General features: G+C 39.7%; 1 protein-coding gene across 1 annotated transcript in view; it reads right to left on the bottom strand.

Annotated features, from left to right (window-relative positions):
• The window catches only part of prex2 (phosphatidylinositol-3,4,5-trisphosphate-dependent Rac exchange factor 2), a 145,956-nt gene that overhangs the window by 47,171 nt on the left and 74,002 nt on the right, over nucleotides 1-24,783 (bottom strand). The window contains exons 18-28 of the mRNA XM_084398619.1: nucleotides 24,075-24,223; nucleotides 23,741-23,826; nucleotides 19,239-19,375; nucleotides 17,429-17,546; nucleotides 16,523-16,707; nucleotides 14,015-14,176; nucleotides 11,892-12,111; nucleotides 11,591-11,798; nucleotides 2,494-2,673; nucleotides 1,483-1,577; nucleotides 987-1,069 (exon numbers count right to left, since the gene is read on the bottom strand). Of these exons, the coding sequence (XP_084254745.1) occupies nucleotides 987-1,069; nucleotides 1,483-1,577; nucleotides 2,494-2,673; nucleotides 11,591-11,798; nucleotides 11,892-12,111; nucleotides 14,015-14,176; nucleotides 16,523-16,707; nucleotides 17,429-17,546; nucleotides 19,239-19,375; nucleotides 23,741-23,826; nucleotides 24,075-24,223 (1,623 nt within the window). The remainder of the gene's footprint in view (nucleotides 1-986; nucleotides 1,070-1,482; nucleotides 1,578-2,493; nucleotides 2,674-11,590; nucleotides 11,799-11,891; nucleotides 12,112-14,014; nucleotides 14,177-16,522; nucleotides 16,708-17,428; nucleotides 17,547-19,238; nucleotides 19,376-23,740; nucleotides 23,827-24,074; nucleotides 24,224-24,783) is intronic.

The raw sequence follows: 24,783 nt of genomic DNA on the forward strand, positions 1-24,783 counted from the left end.
ATTATTTAATAAAACGACATATTTTTTATAAAGAATAATTAAATAGTAAATTTTTGTTATTTTTACTTTATTTAGAATATTAATATTAAATTATTTAAATTATTAAATTATTAAATTATTCAAATTAAATTAAAATATTACATATAAAAATTATTATTATTTTATGAAAATATAAATGGGTAGCTGAGATAACACTAAGTAATGACTTGCTATATGTCAAAACAATTTTAAACAATGTTTTTGATAATTCTTATTTAATACCAAAAAACGTATTAATGGATTACATGTTAAATTTACACTTCAAATATGTCACATTGCCAGACCGTATAAAGAAGCTGTTAAAAAACACTTAAGTGTTAAGTTAAGATAAGTTAATTAAGTTTGAAATGTATTAATATTAGGGCTGTAAAAATTAACGCATTAATGTATGCGATTATTATTATTATTTTTCTTCAGTTTAACACATTAAAAATATTTTATGCAATTAACACATTATCCTTTTTTTTTTCTGTCATCCTTTGGCTGTGCTACAGTAGGCTATATGATGCTTCTACTTTGAAGATTCAATGTGAAAGTATTACAATATAAAATATATATTAAAAAACTTTAATGTTAGGTGCGATTACTTGCAGAAAAATGGGTGATTAATTAGTTTTTTTTTTTATCGATTGACAACACTAATAAAAATATACACTTTTTTATGTTAGGTGAGGTTAATCGCGATTAATTACAGAATTTTTTTGGATTAATTAGTTAGTTTTTTAATTGGCTTAAAGCACTAATTAATATACACAAAACTAACACTGTTATTAATAATATAATAATAACTATTATTAGTAGTATTATTATTGTTATTTTTAATACATATACTAAATTTTACATATACAGTTCACATGAACAAATGAACAAAAGTTCACATGAATATATTGTTCGCATTACATACATGTGGATGTAAAAACTTGTCAGACCAGACAGCAAACACACACCTGACTGAAGAGATGCTCCAGGAAGCCATGTAGCTTCTTTTGTTTGTCGTGAGATATCCACACACTGGTCGGCATCTCGTCGCCTGTATGTGATTGATTATGTGTGTGTGTGTGTGTGTGGAGAGAGGGTGAAGCGGTAATCATTAGAGGAAATGCACATTTAACATAGAGCCCTTAACACATTGTTTTCATTAGTGAGCTATTGCCATAACAATGCAAACACGTCTCTCCATTCCTCTCAGACTTTCCTGTCCCTCTCTTCCACCATCTGTTCAGCAGTTAGCATCAAATGGCCATCAATTTGGCAGACACTGTGTTTTGGCGGGTTCTGTCTGACTAAGTGGAAAATGCGTGCTTGATGTGCAGTGCAACGAGATAAGAATCAGTCTGAAAGGCAAATCCAAGCTCTTGCCAAATTTGATTAGAGTCATGGGGAGTGAACTAACAATGGTGTTGTGTTGTCAGATGTGTGCAGGATGATATCAGGTTGCGTTACCTGAGTCCATCTCATCACTGTGCACATAAGAGCTGCAGTGACTGCTGCAGATGCTGTTGAAGGACGCAATGGAGTTCCTGTTGCTGTTACAATCACTGGAAGCAATCAGAACATTCATGTGTTACGAACAAATTATGACTAATACCCAACAATGGTGCTGCAGCCACAAACAACCCACATCACACAACATTCCCAAATACGTCTGTAGAGTTTAATCACAAAGCATCTGTTAAAGTGCTCCTGTTATGCTTTTTTGAATATTACCTTTCATGTAGTGTGTAATATAGCTGTTCGTGAAAGTAAAAGGTCTGCAAATTTTCAAAGATCAAAGTTGTTTCTCTCAAAAGAAAGTACCAATTCTGAACTGCCTGAAACGAGTGATCGGTAATTCCAGTCTTAATTTCTGTTTGAACCTATGCAGGTTTGTAACAAATTTGCATAATGCAAGTCTATGGTCTTCATTGAGACTTCATGTCAAGAAGCTTAATTTTGCATATACTTCCAAAGGATTAGAACTCAGGCTTGAATTGATGCATTAAAACCAACACAATCGTTAATGTTCGTATCACTGTGTATCAAGTGCTGAGGAAGCCTCAGAAGCTGAAATTCAGATATGGTAATGGACGATTTGTTTCTGACAAGCGCTGTAAGCGGTAGACCAATCACAACAGACTGGGCCATCTGACCAATCAGAGCAGAGTAAAAAAGGGGTTTAGAGAGACTGAATCCTTTATAAAACCATTTCAGACACAGAGAAAAGAGGTGATGCTGTATTGTATATTATGAAAACATTGAAGTGTTTTTTGACCTTGGATTATAAAGTATTCATTTCTTTAGAAATTGCTGACCCCAACCTTTTGAAAGTTGTGCCTAACAAAAGTTCCTTCAGTTATGACTGTATTCACAATACAGCGCTGCCTCTCATACCTCATTGCTTACATAAATTAATCACAATACATAAAGCAATTTATAAATGTAATATTCTATTCAGTATATTGTAAGACACCACACCTGTAGGAGTCCCTGTTGCTGATAGTGTCGTGACCCGAGTCCTCCTGCTCGTCTCCAGTCACATTAAAACACACTTTCTTCCCGTTGCGTTCACTTTTTTCACTCTCACTCTCAGCTGAAATGTAGCTCTCAGTAGGCTTCCCTTCAGACCCGGTGGGATGTGTGATAGAGGAGAGCAAACTGTGGGAAATACAGAGAGAGAGAGAACCAGATAGATAAATCACACATTAATCACACTGCAATCTATGTGCAATAAAAGAGTCAGAATCTACAGCTCCAGAAACATGTTCACGACTCACATAAACAGAGGGGAAGATACATCACTTCATGACTCTGTTTCAGTGAACCAGAGGTGGACAACACAATAAACGCAAGAAGTTAAAAACATAATTGAAATAAGATCAAATTAAATTATTGAAAATAATAATAATAATAATTAGATGAGATAAATAAATACATTTTGATGGACTTGTCCTGCTGAATTGAAACGAAGTAAAAAAAAAATAATTTAATTTTTTTTTTTTTAATTAAAAAAAAATAAAAAAAAATAAAAAAAAAATAAAAAAAAATAAAATAAAATAAAATAAAATAAAATAAAATAAAATAAAATGAAGATAGGAAACGTGCTAAGTTCGCATACTTGTTTCTCCGACAAACAATGCTACAGCCAGTTATTCTTCTCTGAAATGTGCGTTCCATGTCTGTTTTTGTTTTGGACTGTGTGATTCCACCCACTGCCAATTTACCCAATAGTATTTTGATAAACCGGGTTGCCAGTTGGCCGAAAAACAACTCCAATATTTTGAATTTGGACAATACCCATTTCAACCACTATTTGTCAATATTATACTACACCTTTCATTTATTCTTTGTCTCATTTATTGTCTTATTCCTGTTGTTTGTGGATTAATTTCTATTGTTTGCAGCTTGTTTTAGTTTGTGTTGTGGCTTATTTCCAATATTTTGAGGGTTTCTCTGTTGCGTTGTAGTTCCTTTCCTTTGTATTGTGTATTTTTCTATTACATTTGTAACTTTTATTCACATTTGTTGTGCTGTGTATCCCAGGGTCTCGAACAACTGTCACTTCCCAAATGGAAGTGGTTTTAAGTTATATGTTTTGGGTGTATCGGGCACAGCATGTCAGAGAGTTGAACGTGTGAGGATGACCAGAGCCAAACAAAATCACAACCTGTTTGTGCTTGGCTTCCGGACAACAACTCGAGGAAGTTAGAGGTCCTCCAAATATGAATAACATCAAAACACGCATATACAGCTGTGTCAACAGTCATAACTCCTCTAAGTTCCCCTCCAGGAGAATGGCGAAGAAAATTTAGACGATGCTGGCAAACTTAATGCTTCTCACACATGGGGACATTTAAGTTATATTTTCAATTTGGTTTGAGCCCCACTCTCTCCACACATGAACACACTAACATGTCAAGCGTTGTTTGAGTTTCAGACAACCCCCTCAGGGTTCTTTTAATGAGAGGGGACACATAAACATACTTTCGTGGAATATGTTCCCTTATGAGTGCAAACCGTAACTCTAATTCTCATCCTAACAATAAACAAAACCTCAACGAAACCAATTCTCTGAGCGAGAAACGCAGGAAACTTTCCAGTGATGCCTCACTCGTGAGAAAGCCTGAAGGCCTCTCAAGCTGCCCTAGTTTTTTATGCTTGAATGTAAAAAAAACAACAAAAAAAAACACGTTATTTTTCAAACATTTTTACACATATTTTACAGAATGGATGAATTAATGAAAAGCTCTATTGAACTGAAATGCTCTATTAAAGAGGAGTCTGTTCCATTTGATGAAATCGATTCCAACCTTTGGAATCAATTCTCAATTCCCAACACCTCGGAATAAAGGAATCGATTATTTTTGGAATCGACTCCCAGCCCTAACAATGTTCCCTCTTGGTAAAGCAAACTGGTCGCCACCATCGAGTACCATTCTGTCGACATAAAAAAAAAAAAAGAGCACCCACTGCCGTTTTTGTGCTGGAGCTTAATAAGGAAGTGAGCACAGCATGGGGCCTTGAGGGGCACAGAGCATCAAAGTGTGAAGAAATGGAGGAGGGGAATAATGATGAGACTCTGCGGGGGAGATCTTGGTTCGGGTCTACGGGTCTCTCTGCCTACGGTCCTTTATACATGAGTGCTTTCATGTGACACATGAGGCTTTTTACGTTCAACTAATGTCGTACAGCTGATTCAGCACTTTCAACTATAATCAGAATGTGACTTCTGGTCAAATTTAAACACTAAAGAGATCACTATCTGAAACATCTGACAAGATAGATCAGAAACATCTGCATTGCACTAGAAGAACAGTATAGAAATAGAGCCAAAGCTAGAGCAAAACAGATTGTGATATGGGATTTATGGTATATGCATATATATATATCAAAAAATGTCCTTTGATTCTTCAGATAAAAAGTGAAGCTGTCTAAAAAAAAAAGCTTAAAGACTTAAAGTCAACAGTAAAACCCATTTGCAAACCATTTGGAAGAACATTAACTGATTCATGATTTTTAATAACGCTAAGAACATCTATTTGTAATGGGTGGGAGCAGGAGAAAACAGGCAGACATGTGGATCTAAATGCAGGGTTATTTAATGGAAATAATAAAAACAAATAACAAAAAACATTCGCAGCAAAGGAACAAAACGGCAAGGAAAAAAAACAACCATTAGATTCAACAACTGACAAAGCAACGAGAGAAACACAAGGACTATATATACACAGATGTAAACAAGTTTAACAAGATAACAAGTAAACAAGACACACCTGGGAAGACAATCAAGGGAAAAATCTACATAGGACTAAAACATGGCACTCAGGACAGGAAGTAACATAAAAGTCCAGGGACAAACAAAGAGCTCATATGACAGAGCCCTCCACGACAGAGACCACCACGGCGGAGCTGGAGACCACCACAGTGGAGCCGATGGAGGTGGAGACCACCATGGTTGAGCTGGGCGCCACAGCGGAGCAGAATGCCACGGGGAGTCAGGGGACCAGGGCAGAGCAGGGCCATGGAATACACAAGGTTCGGGGCCAGCCTCCATGGCCGTGACAGGGCAGACAAAAAGTTGATAGTTGGCCTCTGCTGCCTTTACAGGGGCATAGAGGGTTCAGAAACAGCCTCCAGCAAGGAGAGTTAATCAGCCTTCTTGGCTGCAATAGAGCCATCAAGGGACACAGTGAGTTCAGAGATGGCCTCTGAGACCATAACAGAGCCATCAGGGGGAAAATCTCGGGAGGAGCTGTAGTGGACGGTGGCGCCTTGGGAGGAGCTGTAGTGGACGACGCCGCCTTGGGAGGAGCTGTAGCAGATGTCGCTGCCATGGGAGGAGCTGTAGCGGACGTTGCCGCCGTGTGAGGAGCTGTAGCAGACGTCGCCGCCTTGGGAGGAGATGTAGCAGATGCTGCCACCTTGGGAGGAGCTCTAGCAGACGCCACCTCCATGGGAGGAGATGTAGCGGACGTCACTGCCTTGGGAGGAGCTGTAGCGGACGCCGCCAACATGGGAGGAGATGTAGCATACGTCGCCGCCTTGGGAGGAGCTCTAGCGGACGCCGCTTCCATGGGAGGAGATGTAGCGGAAGCGCCACCTTGGGAAGAGCTGTAGCGGACGACATCACCTTGGGAGGAGCTGTAGTGGACGCTGCCACCATGGGAGGAGATGTAGCGGACATCGCCGCCTAGGGAGGAGCTGTAGCGGACGTCGCCGCCTTGGGAGGAGCTGTAGCAGACGCAGACGCAGACGCCGCCGCCTTGGAAGGAGCTGTAGTGGACGTCGCCGCCTTGGGAGGAGCTGTAGAGGACGTCGCCGCCTAGGGAGGAGATGTAGCGGACGTCGCCGCCTAGGGAGGAGATGTAGCGGACGTCGCCGCCTAGGGAGGAGATGTAGCGGACGTCGCCGCCTAGGGAGGAGATGTAGCGGACGTCGCCGCCTAGGGAGGAGATGTAGCGGACATCGATGCCTTGGGAGGAGCTGTAGCGTGTAGCGGACATCGATGCCTTGGGAGGAGCTGTAGCAGACGCCGCCACCTTGGGAGGAGCTGTAGTGGATGTCGCTGCCTAGGGAGGAGCTGTAGCGGACGTCGCTGCCTAGGGAGGAGATGTAGCGGACGTCGACACCTTGGGAGGAGCTGTAGCAGACGGCGCCGCCTTGGGAGGAGCTGTAGCTGACGCTGCCACCTTGGTAGGAGATGTAGTGGACGTCGCCACCTTGGGAGGAGCTGTAGCAGATGTCGCCGCCTTGGGAGGAGCTGTAGCAGATGCTGCCACCTCAGGAGGAGCTGTAGTGGTCGCCGCAACCTTGAGAGGAGCTGTAACCCCAAGACGGATCCAGTAGGCGTGATGGTACTGGCCAGTGGTGTACTTGATGGGCTAAGCTCCATGGCTGCCAGAGGTTGAGGAGCTTGAGGAGCCACAATTCCACCCAACCACCTCCCCAACAAAAAATTCCAACTATATTCCCGCAAGCGGTAAGTAGTGATTTTATTAACGATAATTTACACTGTGTTATCTAGATCCAGCGCAAGATCCTAGTACAGTAACAAATAGCAAACTCCAAGTAACTAGCATACATAACAATAGTATGACAAACAAAGTATTTACGTTAAGGTTAATATTTCTTGCCTGTGTTGTCATATAAATCTACAAAATACTAACTTACTGTAGATACATATGTAAATTCCCTTTTGTCAAATAATTTTACTTTCGTCTATTTCATAAACAACACGTCAGGGCAGGGGCGGACTGGCCATCTGTGTGATCTGGAGAATCACAGAACGGCCGGTACTCCAGGACGGCCGGCGGGCCGGCCCACCACCCGCCACGCACGCAGTTATCACCTGTTTTTCCCCCCACTAATCTGTTTCACACTCCAGTACTGTAGGTGGCAGCAATGCACCTTTAAGTTGGATGCCAGCTGCACTGGCCGTGGCCGCCAAGTAAGGAGAAGCAAAGACGTTAGATAGAAGCATAGAAACAAACAAACAATATGCATAACGCGGCCGCGGGTAAAAAATGGAAAGAAAAGGGTGTGGCTGAGAAGGCGAGAGAAGAAAAATTGCGGAATTTAGATACTGAAGCCGCTAAATGTCGCAAACTAACTGAAATATTTAGCAGCACAGCCAGCAGCAGCACCTCGCAGTTAAATATTTGCAGCAGTGAAGAAGTGAGCCAGACAGCAACATGCCACCAGTGATGATGAGGGACAGAAAGATGAACAGGCAGATCCAGGGCAAGTAAGTATGGAACATGAGAGGAGAAAGTGAGTTGGATGATGTTAGGAAGTGATATTCAGGTTGCTACATTTTTAATGATTACAGTAGTTAAAACAGCTAAACTTCAACATTTTAGCTGTAAAATGCCACATGCAGTAGCTAATATTAAGAAATATGTTGTGCTTTTACTTTTAAAAATGTTGGTAACGTTACAGTTAATGCTTACAAACTTTGAAGATTTTGAATACAGAAGTTACATTTGTAATGGTGTATGTTCATTTAGATGTGGTATTATTATTTGTGCAGTAAGATTAATTACTAAAGTTAAAGTTTATTAAATAAATTAAAGTTTATTAAATAAATTAATTTTAAGACAGCATGGAATAGATTGTATAATATGCTGTTATAACAGCATATTATATAATCTATTCCATGCTATCTTGGAATAAAACCTTTTTTTTTTTTTTAAATCCATTCCATCATTTGTTTATTCAGGTTGAGCTTAGATCAAGTCCATTTATATGTGAGTATTCAAGTTAATCTAGAATAATGTGCTTTTAACACAACATCTAGTCAACATCAGTGCTATTGCTATAATTTGGATGGTATAGTATCATGAGCCACAATTAAAGTCTTGTGACACTCATGCCAGGCGTTATTGTTGTTGTTTTTGTTTTTGTTGTTGTCGAGTTTCGCGCGCCGATTGCTTTGGGCCGGGCCTAGTCAAAGTCCAGGGCCGTTTTTTAGTCCCAGTCCGTCCCTGTGTCAGGGGCTAACTAAGTTAGTTTAGTTGCTCACAGATAATGTTAGCTCACTCTATCCTTCTAGCTAACGTCACATTCTCCATCACATAAGTTGAAGCTATATTTATTTGACAAGGCATCTAACGTTAGTCAATTTGTTAAAATGTTTTAATTTTTGAGAACTGACGTATGATTATTTTGCACGCTTGTATTTCAGAGTACACCACAGCCCTTGCATACTAATGATGTAGGCTGCCAAACAGATGATCCTAAAAACAGACCATTTCATTCTAGGGCCAATTTCTAGGGTTGAAAATGGACCTGTAAAACCATATCTGGACATTTTAAATGCCCTTAAATGAGCCACATACCCTCTATGTAGATATCAGAGACAAAATTAAAATATTATTTCAACACATTCTAGGGCACCTTTAAGGGAAAGAACTACAAAGTAATACAAAATGGCACTCAGGCAAACATATAGCACATATGACACTATTAAGAAAGCAAATAGGATACATTTTGAATTTATGTTGACTTTTAGAGTGACCCCAGAGGGTTAAGTCAGTGGTTCTCAAGCCACTGTCCACAATTATATTCAAAGACCCACTAGCCCTAGTTTTGTTTTTCAAAACTTATTTTAATGGGAAATCCTAGTATCTGTAAATAAAATAAAAAAGTGACTAAAATAATTCTGATTAAAAGGATTATGTTTTCAGGATTTTTAGGAGCTTAATTTTCTGTAAACTCCCCATTCTTTTTAACCAATGAATTCACATGACTCTTCCAGACATTTGTGATTGAATGGACAAGGATAAAATGTTTTGTCATTCAAATCAATTATTTTAGAGCTTGTAACTAGTAAAATATGTATTCATTATAAACATGCCTATGATGTTTTAAGATTTTATTCATTTACATGACCTTTCCAGCTACAGAAATCACATTTCCAGGTACAGAAATCTTTTAATCACATCACATTCTAGTGTGAAAAAAGACAAACCATTTTTAAGTGGGTGAGTTTAAATAAGAAATATCTTGATCTTTACTTTTAAAATTTAAAGGGCCATTCACACCAAGAAAAATAGCTATAATGAAAAATCATTCTAAATATAAAAAACAGCAGAGTCCATTAGAATTGTTAGAATCACTCCAGCATTTAAAGCAGCAGACTGTTATGATGAGCATACAATTGCAATGCACACTTAGAATAAACGGAACGATATAGTCCGCTGGTGTGGATGCTAATATGGTTATTATCCTTAGTATGAATGGGCCTTAAATCATTTTGAGACCCCCTTGGAACTTTGCTCAGGCCCCCTAGTGGGTCCTACCTCAGTTCATCCATTTCATCAAATGAAAATTGTCATTATTTACTTCTTCTGTGGATATTCTTAAGAATGTTCCAACTGATTTGTCCATATAATGAAAGTCATTGAGGTCCAAAAGACATCGCTTGAACCCCATTATCTTTTATTTTCTGAACAAAAGCCCAGAGACAATTTAGCAAATTTTGCACAATTTCTTCTTTTGTGTTTCACAAAAGATAGAGTCATATTAAGTCACAGAGGTTTGGAACGACATGAAGTTGGTAAAAAGTTTACATAATTTTCATTTTTGGGTCAACTGACCCTTTGAGATGGTTATACAGTACCAACAAACACCAGGCACCGTCTGAAACCATCCACTTCTGACCTCTTCATGCTTTGCCTTTCTTAGCTTTTTCTTCATCCCCTCCGACTGTAGAGATCAATGCACTTCTTAATCAACAGTAGAGTCAGAAGTGTCTCCAATGAGCTACTCGGTTGCTATTTGCCCCATTATTCCTGCATGATAGGGATGGCTGTCTGACAACCACCTCCAGGCAGTCATTACAGCACTCTCTCTTGCCCAGGGCTGTGAGGAAGGTCATTATCTCCCCACCAGATCAAGGACTGCCTTGCCAATAAGCACACTCACAGACCTTCAGCCAACAATCGGCACTGACAAGCATATGGCAGCGGCAGAGAAAGGTGCCGCCCCCCACCATAGATCAAGACTAGCTGAAATTGCCATTATGTCCACAGAGGATATGACCATGTGATTTCAACCAAATTATGAAAACTCAAAGGCTGATAGTGATAATAATGGATGTTTTTTTATAGGTGGTATGACAAGAATTGGAAAGGAAGGAGGGACAGAGAAAGAGGAGTTTCGTAACGCAGTCTTGTTAGACACTTTGCAAATTACTCAGCAAGAGTGACATTTACAGTGTACAGCCTGAGTACAGTGCTTCGTGGCATTTTTTTTATTTTTGCAGATTTCCATTTTGAAATATGGCCGACCTCAGAGTGTCCCATTTCCTTCAAGGTGTTAATGTGCTTACAGAAAATGAAACCATCAACAGCTCAGCTCAGACAGGAAGTATCCCACCCACCCCCTTTCTGTTTAAGTGTGTCCAACACTTACACACATAGTACATACTTGTTAGAGAAAAAAAAAAAAACATAATGCAAACTCCAGATGTTGGGTCATGTTAAATGCACAAAGATTAAATTGTTGCTGGTATGGTAACATCCCATAGAGACTCTATCAGTCATAAGAACTGTCACATCAGGGAACAATATGCGTAATTTCTGACGTCATTTGATTTTGAATCTAACTAAATAAATCTTGCTAAAATCTTCGATAATGTAAGTTTAGTCATGTGACGCATATTGAATCCATAGATATTCATGATTATATCGGTATTGTGCTTGTTATGTGCTATTCACTTTCATAAGTGAGTTGCTAAAATATGTTACCTTGCAGTCCTGCAAAGATGACAGAAAATTCACTCGCATTTGCTGTCCTTCGGCAAAACATGAGAGCAGTTGCAGACTGAGTGCGACCTGGACGCAGCGGTGAATCGTGAAATATTTTGCTAAACAAAATGATCCTGCCAGAAGAATTGCGTGATAACTTGATTATGTCTTGTTCTGTATGTATCATCTCAGTGAGCTTTTGTGAGGGTTTACGCATGCGCTGTGAGGTGAATTTAACGTTTTCCAACGTTTCAGTGTGGATGAGAAACTTTTGGAAAACGCTGATGTGGACAGAAAACAGATATTACCAAATAAAAACGCCATACTCATGAATCTGGGCGGCGTAGCACTCCATCTCTTTGACGACAGTGGTGAGTTTGGTCAGAAGCTTGTGGTAGGCGTCCAGAATGAGCAGGTCATCTTCTCGTAGCAGGAATCGCAGACCGTGACCTTCAGCTCTGCTCAAACTGTGTCCAGATGGAGCAGCCATGCTGGTGATACTATGCTGGACGTAAACCATGGGGTTCAGCTTACCTGAAAGCACAAACCAAATCTAATAGACATGAACTCATTGCTCCCTAGCAGTCCCTAGTTGTACATTCAATTTAGGAATATATTTTCACTCACCCTGCTCTGAATTGCGGCCTCCTTTCTCCAGAGTATTTTTCCTGTTGTCCAGCTGGACTCCGAAGGCACTTCCAAGGGAAGTAGTGGTCTTGGGATAAGACACCTCCATTACGTTGATGTGACAGTTGGTGGGGCAGAAGTCACTGCTGTGTAGAGGGGAAACCTTAGACTTCGCCTGCTTGAATGTGGGCCAGGCCCGGTTCTTCAAAACCCGTGAAAACTGAGAGCAGAGACGGATTAGTGTAAGATATAGTTTATAAACAAGAGCTTATTGGTTTTTATCTAAATCATCTAAACTAGTACTGCAGTACTATATAAAAAAAATATACAAAAAAATCAATAAGGGCTAGCCACAGGATATCATTGGATTGAGTCTGGTATGCTAAATTGCAAAGTACAGTATGGTCAGCACTTTCCCATCATGCCCTGGTCCAGTTTAATATTCAGATCTATAAAGTGTACAAAAGCTCAATCTATACAAAACAGACTATGAATACACCAGCCCACCAATCACCTACTCATCCTGGCAATGGATGTTCCTGTTTGACAGATAGTATATTAAACTGTGCTGGGAGAAAAAACTTAAACCAGTTTTTAAGTGGTTTAAGTCAAAACAGGCTGGTTCTGTAATCATGAACAACTAGAAAAAATAATTAAAAATCGTAAGTAATAAAACACAGAAGGACGTCCATCTACATCGGCCATACATAATGCTATGCCTGACAAACCAGACCCACATCAAGATGTTGGGTCTGGGAACACACCATTGTCAGAGCTCAATCCGAGGGGCGGGATAAACGGTTGTCTTTCAAATTCCCTCTGCACGCAATAGGATAGCGCTACAACCAACTAGAGCGTTTTCCCACCAGCGGAGCTAGTTGATAGATTAAACTTTTGCGGTATCCGGTTGGCAAAACTCCGAACACTCACATCTTCCTTTTTTAAGAATGACTTTAGTGCCATTCTTTGTTTTTTTCTCAAAGAAAAGCTTAACTCCAAGTCTTCCAGAGTCGTGGCCAAAGCCAATTCAAAAGACCGCTGTTCGCCAGCAGCGGCAGCTCTTCTTTGTTTTCAAGTAGCAGGGAATTCACGCGGAACTGTCACAACTCTGCCGTCATTATGTTAAGCCCGCCCACTGACTCTATACACAATGTGATTGGCCTGACTAGAGTTTGGTTTTTCCAGCTCACAAGCCAACCTGATGACCCTGGCTGCAAAATAAAATTTACTGCCGCTAGGGTGCGTCTAGGTTTCTAGGCTAACACAATGCCCAACTTGTAGAAAATCTATCAATCAGGGGTAATTTATTTACAAAGCAAAATTGCTTGTTAATGGTTCCACACTGCACCTGAAATTACATCCATTAAACTTGCATTTAAAGTTACGGTTTCAGGCACAGGAACATGTAATTAAATAATCTGACAAGACCTCAATGTTCCCCTTGAGCAGGGTTTTGAACCTCGCCTTTTTCCAACAATGACATAACAATTGTATGGTTGTGGTCGGGTATGCACTCATGGACTACACTGGATGGGTTACAGCTGCACTGGACACATAGCCTCCCTTCAGACCTGACTTCCCACATTCCTGAATAACTTTGACAAACAGGGAGCTTCCGTGTCCGGGGTTCGGACCCTGCCAGACCTCTCACAGGGTCCTACTGAGAACGCAGCAGAAGGGAAATTATGCAACGGGACGGGATGTTCAGAGCTATTTATAGCCGGTGAAGCAACGGCTAATTAATCCAGTGCTGAGTGGGATGTTGAATCAGATCACAGGGAAAAACAAGGGAAACGGGCAGATGCTTGCAGACATATTTTCCTTTTCTTGCTCCAAATAAAAGCAGCTGATGGAAATTAAAAATGACATTTTGCACAATCCCGTTTCCCTTGGTATACTGGTGGACTCGCATATTTCATCAATCAAGGCCAGCTGGTGTTAAAAAGGACAGGGTGGGACGGTTTCCTGTTCTGTAACCTAAATAGAAGTGCTACAAGTCAAGCGAAGTTTTCTTAGCTGCAGCCTTTTAAAGGCCGCCAACCAAAGAAACGTATCAAGACATTCAAAATAAGTTTTCGTGCACAGAGTTAGATCCAGTCTGATTTCAAACAATTGGTGCTGACCTTCCTGTAATTGGTGATTCTTCGATTGATATGCTCCAGTCTCTCGCCGCACATTGCACTGAATCTGGTCTGCAGGTCCTCTGGGATGAGCTCCGTGCTGGAGCTCAGTCGACTGCAGGTCTGCACTAACTGCTCATCGTTCCTGGCCAAGGCCTCTAAAATCTGACAAACCACATAAAGAAAGACATAGAGCTTTGGTCATAAAACAGATGTGCTTTCCACCATTCATTTGTAAGTAATGAAGATGAAGTGAGCAAATCTGCTGTAGGTCAAGTGAGTTAGAAACACTGCACGCATTTCCCAAAACAGATACACAGAATTGAGTTGTTCCCTTGTAATTATTGCAGGGACATACTGCATCTAACTGTAAAATCTTTACACTAAAACAAGAGTAGATGTCCTGTGTCACATTATAGGAGCGTTTTTTAAAGGTTAAGACCATTTAACACGGTACACAGTAACTATGAGTTTGCAGTTCATTTTCAATGAGAAGGAAGCAGCTTCTGAGTATATTTATTTATTTTCTAAATATTTTTTGTCATTTATCATTGAAAATACATATACATAGATATCTAATACATATACAAACTATATACAAACTTTTATGATTAATCGATTTGATCGCGCTAATTATATTATATTATCATTTCTGAATGTATGTCATTTAATTGGTTTAATTATGAATTAATATTTTTATGGAGAAAATATAATTTGAAATTATTATATTATATTCATTAAATATAATATATATATATATATAATTTATTGATATTATTTAATGAAAATATAATATATAATTTTAATAATATAATTTTAATAATTTAATATATTATAATATAATATAATAACCCTCAATACTCAATTACCACTTCTACCACTGTCTATGCAACAAAGTGTAATAGTATATAGAGCAATACAAAATAAAACCAAAGTACAGCACCAATTAGAGTGAACATTTACACACACCACACAGTTGTAGAAGTATTTTCTCATAAGACAAGAAATTTAAGAGCACGCTGAGACCAAAACAATTGCATGTAATCTGCCGAACAGCACTGAAATATTAAAATTCATCTGAAGAAAGTTTTCCCAGGGGAAGTGCAGACCTACTCAAGCAGATGTTTGTAATAAGGCAGAAATTGCTGGCAGTTAAGGGGATTAAAAATAAAAAGAGTCTATAATATGTAGAACATGTCAATACATCAGAGTCCCATTAGGTGCGTTTCTGAGATGTCACTGTCAAGCTGTGATGCCCCTACCACTGAATGCAGAACAGTCTGGCCGGACAGCTGTTAGTTCATTAACGCAGATTGTAAATCTCAGAAATCAATTTTTATGGAAAGGAAATATGGCGTTCATTCGTAAACAAGCATGATATTCAGACCAGCTGAGATCACACAGGATGCTGCATGCAATGCTAAACATATTCAAGCAAACGTTAATGATAAACATAACAGTTTCTCTTTCTCTCGCTCTCCCTTGCTGATGCAAAAACAGACAGATGTGGGCACTGCACATGAAACTTGGAGAACGACTGAATACAAAAACATCTGACAGCAACAATCAAGATTTCTGTGATAATAAACTGCACAATACTTGATTGCCAATAAATAAAGAAAAAGCACAACATCACATGTATATCGTTCAAAAGTTTCAGGCTTTCAGGCCAAGTTTTCAGGCCCAGAATCCCCCCCCCCCAAAAAAATGGTATCTGGTTTCCACAAAAATATTAAGCAGCAGGATCATGTGACACTGAAGACTAGAGTAATAGCTTTGTCATCACACACAGAAAGATATTACGCAGTAATTTTAAATTTTATTAATATGAAATTTTATTTTTGGCCTGCATTTATTTGGTCGAAAATACACATTCATATTATTCCTACGTTTGGGTCGGTAAGATTTTTTAATGTTTTTGAAAGTGAATGTATTGTTACATTAAACTATTTAAATTTAATTAAAAAGAGTTTAAAATAGAGCTATATATTGTGATGTAATATTGCTCAGTGCATCATTGTTTTCCAGTAAACGTGTTCATGAATTTCTAGAAATCATAGAGTTACATTATAGCTTTTTTAAGGAAATTTCATTTAATGAAAAAATATTTTTGTATTAATAGTTCTGACAATCATAAACATTGAAAATGCCAATAAAAATGCTGGCAGAGTGAGTTAAAAATAGAAATATCGTTTTGTAAGAACAATAGTTCCAAGCGACTTTCTTAGTTTCCTCACAGCGGCAAGCTCTGTGATTTAAAGTGTTTATCCTTTTATTCCGCAGCAGGGGGTCGTAAAGACCATTTTTTATTTGTCACACACACTTGGTTTAATATACTCTGCTGTCAGCTTCTATCAGTGGCTGTGTGTTATGTGTGAACTGTGAAGAGGCCCTCACAAATGTACAAGACACTCCCTGTCGTCTCCTCTGATTCTGTATGAATTCATTCACTGGTGCTCTACAGCAGAGATAATGGCTGGTGTGTGTCTGTGAGAACTCATGTGACTCTACCTTGGCCGTGAGGCTGAAAAAGCCTTTCGGTTCCACCATTTTCTCCAAGACGTGACACTTCATCCCGGCCGTACTGTCATACTCGTACATGACGCCGTACTCCAGATACACGTTATCCACCGTCAGGCTAACGTGATCTTTTTTTCCGTCTATTATGGCGATGGTGTTGAACTTGTCCATGACTTCTGTTGAACACACACACCAGTTGTTTCAATGTTACCAGTCTGAGCTACGGAAGCTTGTTTCCGCCACAGAATAAAAAATAAAAAAGTTAAGTGCGATTTTTATCTCACAATTCAGAATTTTTTTCGCAATTGCGTGTTATAAAGACAGAATTGATTGATGTAAAGGCAGAATATAAACTTTTCTCAGAAATGCATGTTTATATCTCGCAATTCTGACTTTATAACACGCAATTGGGAGATATAAAGTCAGAATTGCGAGATATAAACTTGCAATTGCGAGAAAAAAAATCTGAATTTTCAAGATTAATATCTCGCAATTCTGAATTTATAACATGCAATTCTGACTTTATATCTCGCAATTCTGAGAAAAAAAGTCGCAATTATCTTTTTAAAAGTTTTATTCTGTGGCGGAAACAAGCTTCCATACTGAGCAGATCACCACAGATTAAAGTTAATAATACAAGGCAAATCTTTAGATGGCTGGAGCTCATCTAGAGGCCATCAATCTATTTCCTGTTAGGTAACAAAATACCAAATCACAAATACAAATGAGTTGTTTCCATGTCCTGTGAATTCTGCATGAGGCTACTGAAGTGAGACTTGTAAAGTTAGTGTCTACGAGTACGAAGAAAAAGACTAATTATCACAGATAGTGTGGGAGGATGAAAGAGTGTGTACTTGTGTGTACAGTAAGTGTTTGGACTGGTGTGTGTAACAGCACCTTCAACTTTACACTCAAACACATCTCCGTTCTCCCCTGCGGCGGGCTTCTGATTGGTTCTCTGGTGGTCTTCTTGTGCGCTCTCGCTGTTGTTATACACCCATTTAATGGAGTCTTGCTGCAATAAGGAACATCAAAACAACCTTTTCAGACTCGCTTTCAGAACAAGGATTGGAAGTTGATTACACACTCCCGTAGGACACAAAAACCACAAAGCTAAAACCTCTTATTTTTTTCCTCCTAGATATCAACGAGGCTGGATGTAAAGCAAATAGAGAAGATTCCTCTAAGAAAAAAACCATGGTAATCTACCATGTTTCTCCTTGAGTTTCAGTAAAGATTTCAACAAAGTCTCAAACATTCGATACCAATATAATACCAAAGTCTGCAATCAAATATCAGAGATTTAAACAGCAAACAAATTATCTTAGCAATGCTATCCAAATTGTATAGTTCTATACACTTGCCAACTTGTGTCTATTTTTATTTCTCCAAAGGAATTTAGGAGAGAAAAAAAGATTAATACTTAAATGAAATCTAACTGAGACTTTATTAAGTTATGAAAAATCAACCTCTGAGCAATGACTTTTCTTCCTACGGTTGTTTTTTTAGGTTTTTAATTGTTACAAGCATTATCATGCTCTAACCGAGGGCCTCAGTTTTGTGATTTTACTGAATGTGAACATGGCTTCCCATTAAGGCTGATATATTACAAGCGAAATCAAAGAACGAACTGGTGTGACGTAATTTCATCAGGCCAAAATGAAACGAGTTTGAAACAAGTTCAAAACAGCCTCCTGAAGCAAACTTTCAACAAAAGTTAACTGCGGCTGAAAACACCTTTGAACTACCATTCAATCTAACCTCGAACTACTCTGCATTCATTAAAATGTAAATCTTCTCCCGTTCTCCGGTTCATTTCTTTCATTGAGGTCAGACATGAGTAAATACATGAACACACTGGAGAGCTGCTTTAGAGGAAACTGAAGTTGTAATTCTAATTTCTAAGTTGAAAGCAACACTGACACTGTTTTTTCATGTTTAATACTGTAAAGCTGTTTTCTTTAAAGCAATCTATTGTATAAAGTGCTATATGAATAAATGTGACTGGAATTCAGAAATGCAGAGCTGGTGCAAACATATCCACGTCGCTATGATCAGATGCTTTGTTTTCTCATGGCTGTGATTTTAATTGTGTGGTTACTTTGTTATTGAGAAGAAAGCGAGCAGCGCATTTAACTTTGTTCTGCAAATTTTCGCAGCCGAAATCCAGTCATTTCAATGGGAAAAAGAACTTAACTGGGAGTATATCGCAGCCTTTATGCATTTAACAGTCTAAAGCACATCCACCACACGTCCTCTTCTGTCAATGTCTCTCCCCAAAATTTCCCTCTGCTGTTTTAACCAACTGAGATGCAAGACTCCTCTTGATGGTGGGCCGCAAATCCCTGCTTAGTAGGAGGGTGGGCAACCCCCCCGCTTTCTTTTTCCATGCCTGATGAAAACCAGAGTCCAGCCAGCGTGCCAACCACACCGTCCTACTTCAGCCTTTGCCAAGCCTGTCCTTTATTACCCTTCAACACAGGCCTGCCTGGCCCATTCCTTAACCCATATCCCGCACACCCCCATCCAGTTTCCTAGCCGCCTTCTAGCCCTCAAAAGGAGCATTACTGCTATTATTGCTGGACCATGACCCAGACCGGATCACAAAGTTCAACAATTTTGCTATGCACTTTGTTTTGCTTTCTAGATATTTAAGGATCAGGAATAGTGCACTTATGGAGGGGCTGAGGGATGCTTGCACTCTCACCTGTGTGGGTCGTCGGAACTTCCTGCAGGCCGTGACGTGGGCAATGACACTGGCATGGCTTTCTTTGCTCACATTGATACCATTCACTTTAATGATGCACTGGCCTGGGTGAAGGCCTGCAACTGCCGCAACGGTGCCTTTTGAGAAACAGGAAGAGAGGAAACAGCTGTTTTAAAAGGTAGACAACTTAATTGTGTTGTCTGCTAAAGCCGGGTGCACACTGTGCGATTTATAATAGTCCTTTACGATTGTTGCTTGTCAGACTGTACGAACATGATCATCGCTGTAAGCCACGTCACACTGTAGGATCTCAGTTGTCATTAATGTCAGACTGTACGACAGTCAAGACGTGTTAAAAACGGACGCACGCAAGAAAACCTGTCTGGAGTTTTACATCTTCAATCAATAACACTTTCGGTGATGTGAGCTGCATTACACGCGGGATTGAAATGGTGGCTACAAAGAAATCCCTCATGACAAGGTCATGGCTTGTCTTGAAAAACGAAGACAATTTGACGGTCGTCGTAGGAGAGGTCACACTGCAGGACTGTGAGTAAAATCTTCTGACATTGCCAGAATTTCGTCAGAGACAAAATTTGATCGCAACGGTCATTAATCGGGATGTCAAACTAACGATCAAAGAATTTTAGCCTAGGATCAGAGAAATCTTTTAGGATTTGCTAAATTTGTCTCAGACGACCAAATCTTGGCCAAAATCACACCGTGTGCACCCGGCTTAAGATATCTAATTCTAAAGATAGAATAGCATAATCCCAGAAGTATTTTTCTGCTAACGAGACTAGTGCCATTAGCTTAGCAACATGCTAACTACAGATTATCCCCTGCAGAGTGCTATTTGTTTACAATTTTACTTCTTATCTGTGTGTGCTATGTATTATGTTAACTACAGTTTCATGCCATTAGTTTAACAACATGCTAACTTAATTGGCAACATGTAGGCTAAACTATAGTGAGTGTTCAATGTGTTATTTGTGTGCTTATTTACTTCAAGTACTTCAAGACCATCAAGCCATTAGCTTAGCAAAATACTAACTTGCTAACGTGCTATTTGTGTGACATTGAGTGGTTGCCCATGTAAAGCATCTCAAATTGATTACTTAATGATAAGGTTGTATGTTTTTGGAACAGAGCCATGTTTTTGAGTGTGCATACAAAAATGAGTAAGGGAGAATCACCAGAAATCTTCAGCCCGATCTCATCCCAAGGCGTCATATACTGATGCTTTTGACATTTCGTCGACATCCAACGCACATGGCACCCTTTAGCGTCAATATGAGACGCAGATAGAGATGGGCCAGAAGGCGCCTCCTAGCGGTCTAACCCTACCCCAGACCTAAACCTACCCAAAACCGAACAAAGCTCTGTGCGTGTCATATTGACGCTAAAGGGTGCCATGTGCGTTGGATGTAGACGAAATGTCAAAAGTGTCAGTATATGACGCCCTAGGATGAGAATGCGTTGGAAATCTTCTAAAACACACAATCTCATTTTTACAAACAGACCCATAAATAACCACTAAATCTATGCATAAGCAGAGCATGAATAATGGACAAGATTTTCTCTGAGGTTAATCTTCTTTTAAAGTTCATATCCAAATGCTAGTCAAGCACATCACATAAACAGTTTGACCCCAAGGTTAAGATCCACAGACAGATCCACTTGGCAAGGGCGCCACTTTCTGCATTACAGCAGGTGGTACTGTAAACTGAAATGAATGTGACTCTAGTTAGTTTTCAGAAAAGCAAAACACATCAGTAAAATCAGGAGCTGTTTATCTGTAGATGATGTGTGGTTCCTATAAAAGTTGTCTGAAGGCCAGGCAGACATTTAAAGTTTAACAGGAGAGACTAAATATTCATAGATTGTTTGCATAATCTCCTAAACAAACACAGAGCTTATACTGAATATCTCTTTCTGTATTAAAAGTGCATGCCTCTGTAAAAGGCCCCTGTTTCTCTAATCACATTTCAAGGTCTGAAGTCTTTACGCTGCATTTTCTTTTTCTGAGTAAATGCTCTCTCCCTCCTGCAGCCAGTGAAACTCAGGCAAAAGCAATTTTTAAGAACAAGCAAGCACATTAGGCAGGGTAATAATTATCATAACTCCCCGCTGAGCTTATGAACAGCAATCACTTGAAGGAGCAGCCGACCTTCTAAATGTGGGAGGAGAAACTCAAATCCTTATGGTACTACCTGCTGAAAAAAATTGCTTAGGCTAGCATAAATGTCTATACCTTCCACGATTTATGCTAGTCAGTGCTGTTGCCTTTCAAAGGAAATTGCACTGCATCTGAGAATTCAACGCTGTGGGAACGACTCTGTATGATTGCGTTGTGAAGCACGTGTAAAATAGTTCAATGGTGTGACGGAACGTCATAGTTTCCTGGTCATGACGTTACCCGCCTGTGAAGCATATCCAAACTAGTCTTCGACAAGAACTCTCTGTGAAATCGTGTGACTTATTTGGTGTTGTCTGTCTCTTTCATATTGTTAAATATATATATACTGTATATGTAAAGAGTGTATTATGGCAAGCAAACAACAAATTGTGTGTTCCTGCCCTCGCTACATCACTGGTGGGGACATACACTTTGTTTGGGAGAGGAGAATGCCCTGTCAGCTCTTGATGGAGCCGACTGTGTGCATTGTGAACAGCTCTCACGACAGCTTTCTTTGTGGAGGGCGCCCAGATTCGTGTGTCTCGCGGCTCTGGTCCCGCATCTGCTAAGCCAGAGAGATGATTCAGGTCATGGGGTTCGCAAATGGATCTAACAGAGGGGTTAGAGACGGGCACTGCCTTTTCTCTACCCTCACCTACTGGATTCAGTGCATTATCTCAGGGTCTGGAAGCACGGTCTGCGGTTTCTTCCACCCCGAGTGAGGCACCGGTGCTGCAGTTACCCAGCTCTGAGGAGTTGGATATTGTTAGCATCGATGCAGGAGATGTTGAGGACTCGCCACCTGACATTCCTGGTTGTGACTCGTGCTGAGGCCAGGTTAAATATAGACTGCCAGGAAGCAGGACGTTCATCCCAAAAGCAAGCTGGACAAATGCTTCCTGCCCTCACGATCGCAACCTCCTTGTCGGGGCCTGCAGTTTTTTCACACCGAGGTTTCGAGATTGTGGAGGACACCAGTATCTTTTTGTGTCTTCAGCTCTCTGACTTCCAACTATTCCTCCATCCTGGGACTGACATGGTTATGGGGAGATGCCTAAGATGGAAGAGACGCTAGCTAACAATCTCTCCCCTGAGTCTGCATCATCCCTGAAGGCTTTGGTGGGTAAAGCTTATTCGGCGGCATGCCTGCACACTATGTCGGTCTTATAGGCATACCAGGCTGACCTTCTAAGAGACCTTGAGGAGGGTGGTTAACAAGTTAACAAGGCCAGTTAACAAGACTTCAAACACATGGCATTTCTCTAAACCCTCACCCTCCAAAGACATGTCAGCCATCAAAATAGCCATTCTGGCTAAACTGGTTCACTAATGATGTCTTGCAGATTAAGCTAGTTAAAACTTGTGGTCAACTGAGATGGGTTGTTTTGATGCCTGATGCTGATATCTAGAGAGCATGGTGGCCGGTGGCCAATATAAAGCAGATATATGACATCACACTATATTTATGATATCACAATATTTAATTTAAAGACAGTAAATAACAAATGCATAATTTCTTTAAATAAATGTATATTTATTTGAGATAATATTTACTCTAATTAGGAATAATTTGAAAATGAATCAATTTGAAAGTTATTTCAATGTTATTTGTCATTTATTACAAAAAGTTATTTGACTTTGATAAAAAAATCTTTAGATAGGAACTCTCTAACCAACAGTGCAATTAATAATCTGGTAAGTTTGTGCACACTGGGAATCATATTTTTTTCCGAATAAAGAACACGTTCTCAGCACTGTCAAAAGAAATGCCCTGCATATGAGCAGCCGATGCCGATAACTGAAAAATGATTAATATCGGCTGAAATAATGGCTTTAGCAATATGTCGGTTTTCCACCAGAATTAGTCAGACTTCAAACCCCATATGGTCTCTCACCCCTAAAATAATCAAATAAATTGGATTAATCCAGAATTTGGATTTGCACAAATCATGCAATGACACATTATTGATGCAAGCAGCTTCGGTTTGGTGTGAAGCGCGGAGTGTTCTTCTATCTCTTGTTCTGTTCAGGAGTGACAGTGTAAGCTCCTTTTTCATTCATCTCTCACCATGTTTGATAAAAATTCTCCTCAGATACAGTAGGAAGTGAGACGAGTCTTTCTATTTATATATCGATGTGTGTGTGTGTGTGTGTGTGTGTGTGTGTGCGCGTGTGATGCAGTTTCCAGTCTGGCTCAAGTCCAGTCCTGTACCTACAGCTCCAGCTGTGATCCAGCTGAGGTTCAAAAACACAGAAGGATAAAGGGCATAAGTAAGTTCCTGTAGCCCAGCCCAGTTTTTCCTTTCTCTCTGTTCGCTCTTACCTCTGCCAACCGCATGCACCACAGATGGGCCGAATCCTCGGATCTGAAAGCCCAATCCGTCTGCAGAGTCTAGGATCTTCACAGTTCTGTGGAGCAGATAGACACACAGACATCAATTTGGCCGCTAAAAAGGTCACATTTTCCAGCCACTGCTCCACGTGTGTTGTGTATTCTGATTTGCAGTTAAATATCAAGCTGATATTAATCAATAAAAGGATGTTTATCTGGCAGGGTTCTTTTTTTAATTTATATCAGGCTTTATAGCCTGTATGGCAAGATAGTTCAGGTGTTATGAAGTCTTTCGATCATAGGAGTCGAGAGGTTTTCCACTCACTCTCTGGGTTTGGTGCTGACCAGTACTCTGAGTGGACCTTTGCTGTGGAAGCACTGCTTTAGGAAGTTTTCCACCTCCTGGAAAGGTCTCAAGAAGACCAGGTCCCCATTAATGGCAAAGATCTTTTTCCCCACTTCCAGACCAGCCATCTGCAAAAGAGACACACAGGAACATCAAATAAGCTCTTTACCTAGATAATTTCACATTTTAGACCTAGATTTCACTTCTTATCTCATTGGATGAAGTTGATGTGATGAACTATACCTGTGTTAATCAATTTCATACATCAACTAAAATAATCCTGACACCAATTGCTTAAAAGTCATTTTAAAAAAGGTTAAAAAAGAGCCTTTTGTTCTGAGAAATCAGAAAAATACTGTTTCTGAGCATTATGTCTTTCATATCTATCTATTTAAATATCATATCTAATTAAATATTCATACATTTCTAGGTTTCAGGGTTAATCTATATATCTTCTGTGTGATTGGATGGATGAATACATAGATTTAAATTTCATTTCACAGGTGCACAGTTCAATCCTTTCATCCATATGTGCAACTTCCTACTCTGAGCTCTCAAGTGGATGTAATCCATTCATTCTGTGCTTCACTGAATGGATTGGACACGTCTATTGACTGCTATAAATATAACCATTCTCCTCCAACAATAAAATGCACAGTCTTCTGTGTCCGGCTCATGTTTTTCCTCT

This window comes from Rutilus rutilus (genome assembly GCF_951802725.1).
Source record: "Rutilus rutilus genome assembly, chromosome: 24".
NCBI classification, from domain to species: Eukaryota; Metazoa; Chordata; class Actinopteri; order Cypriniformes; family Leuciscidae; genus Rutilus; species Rutilus rutilus.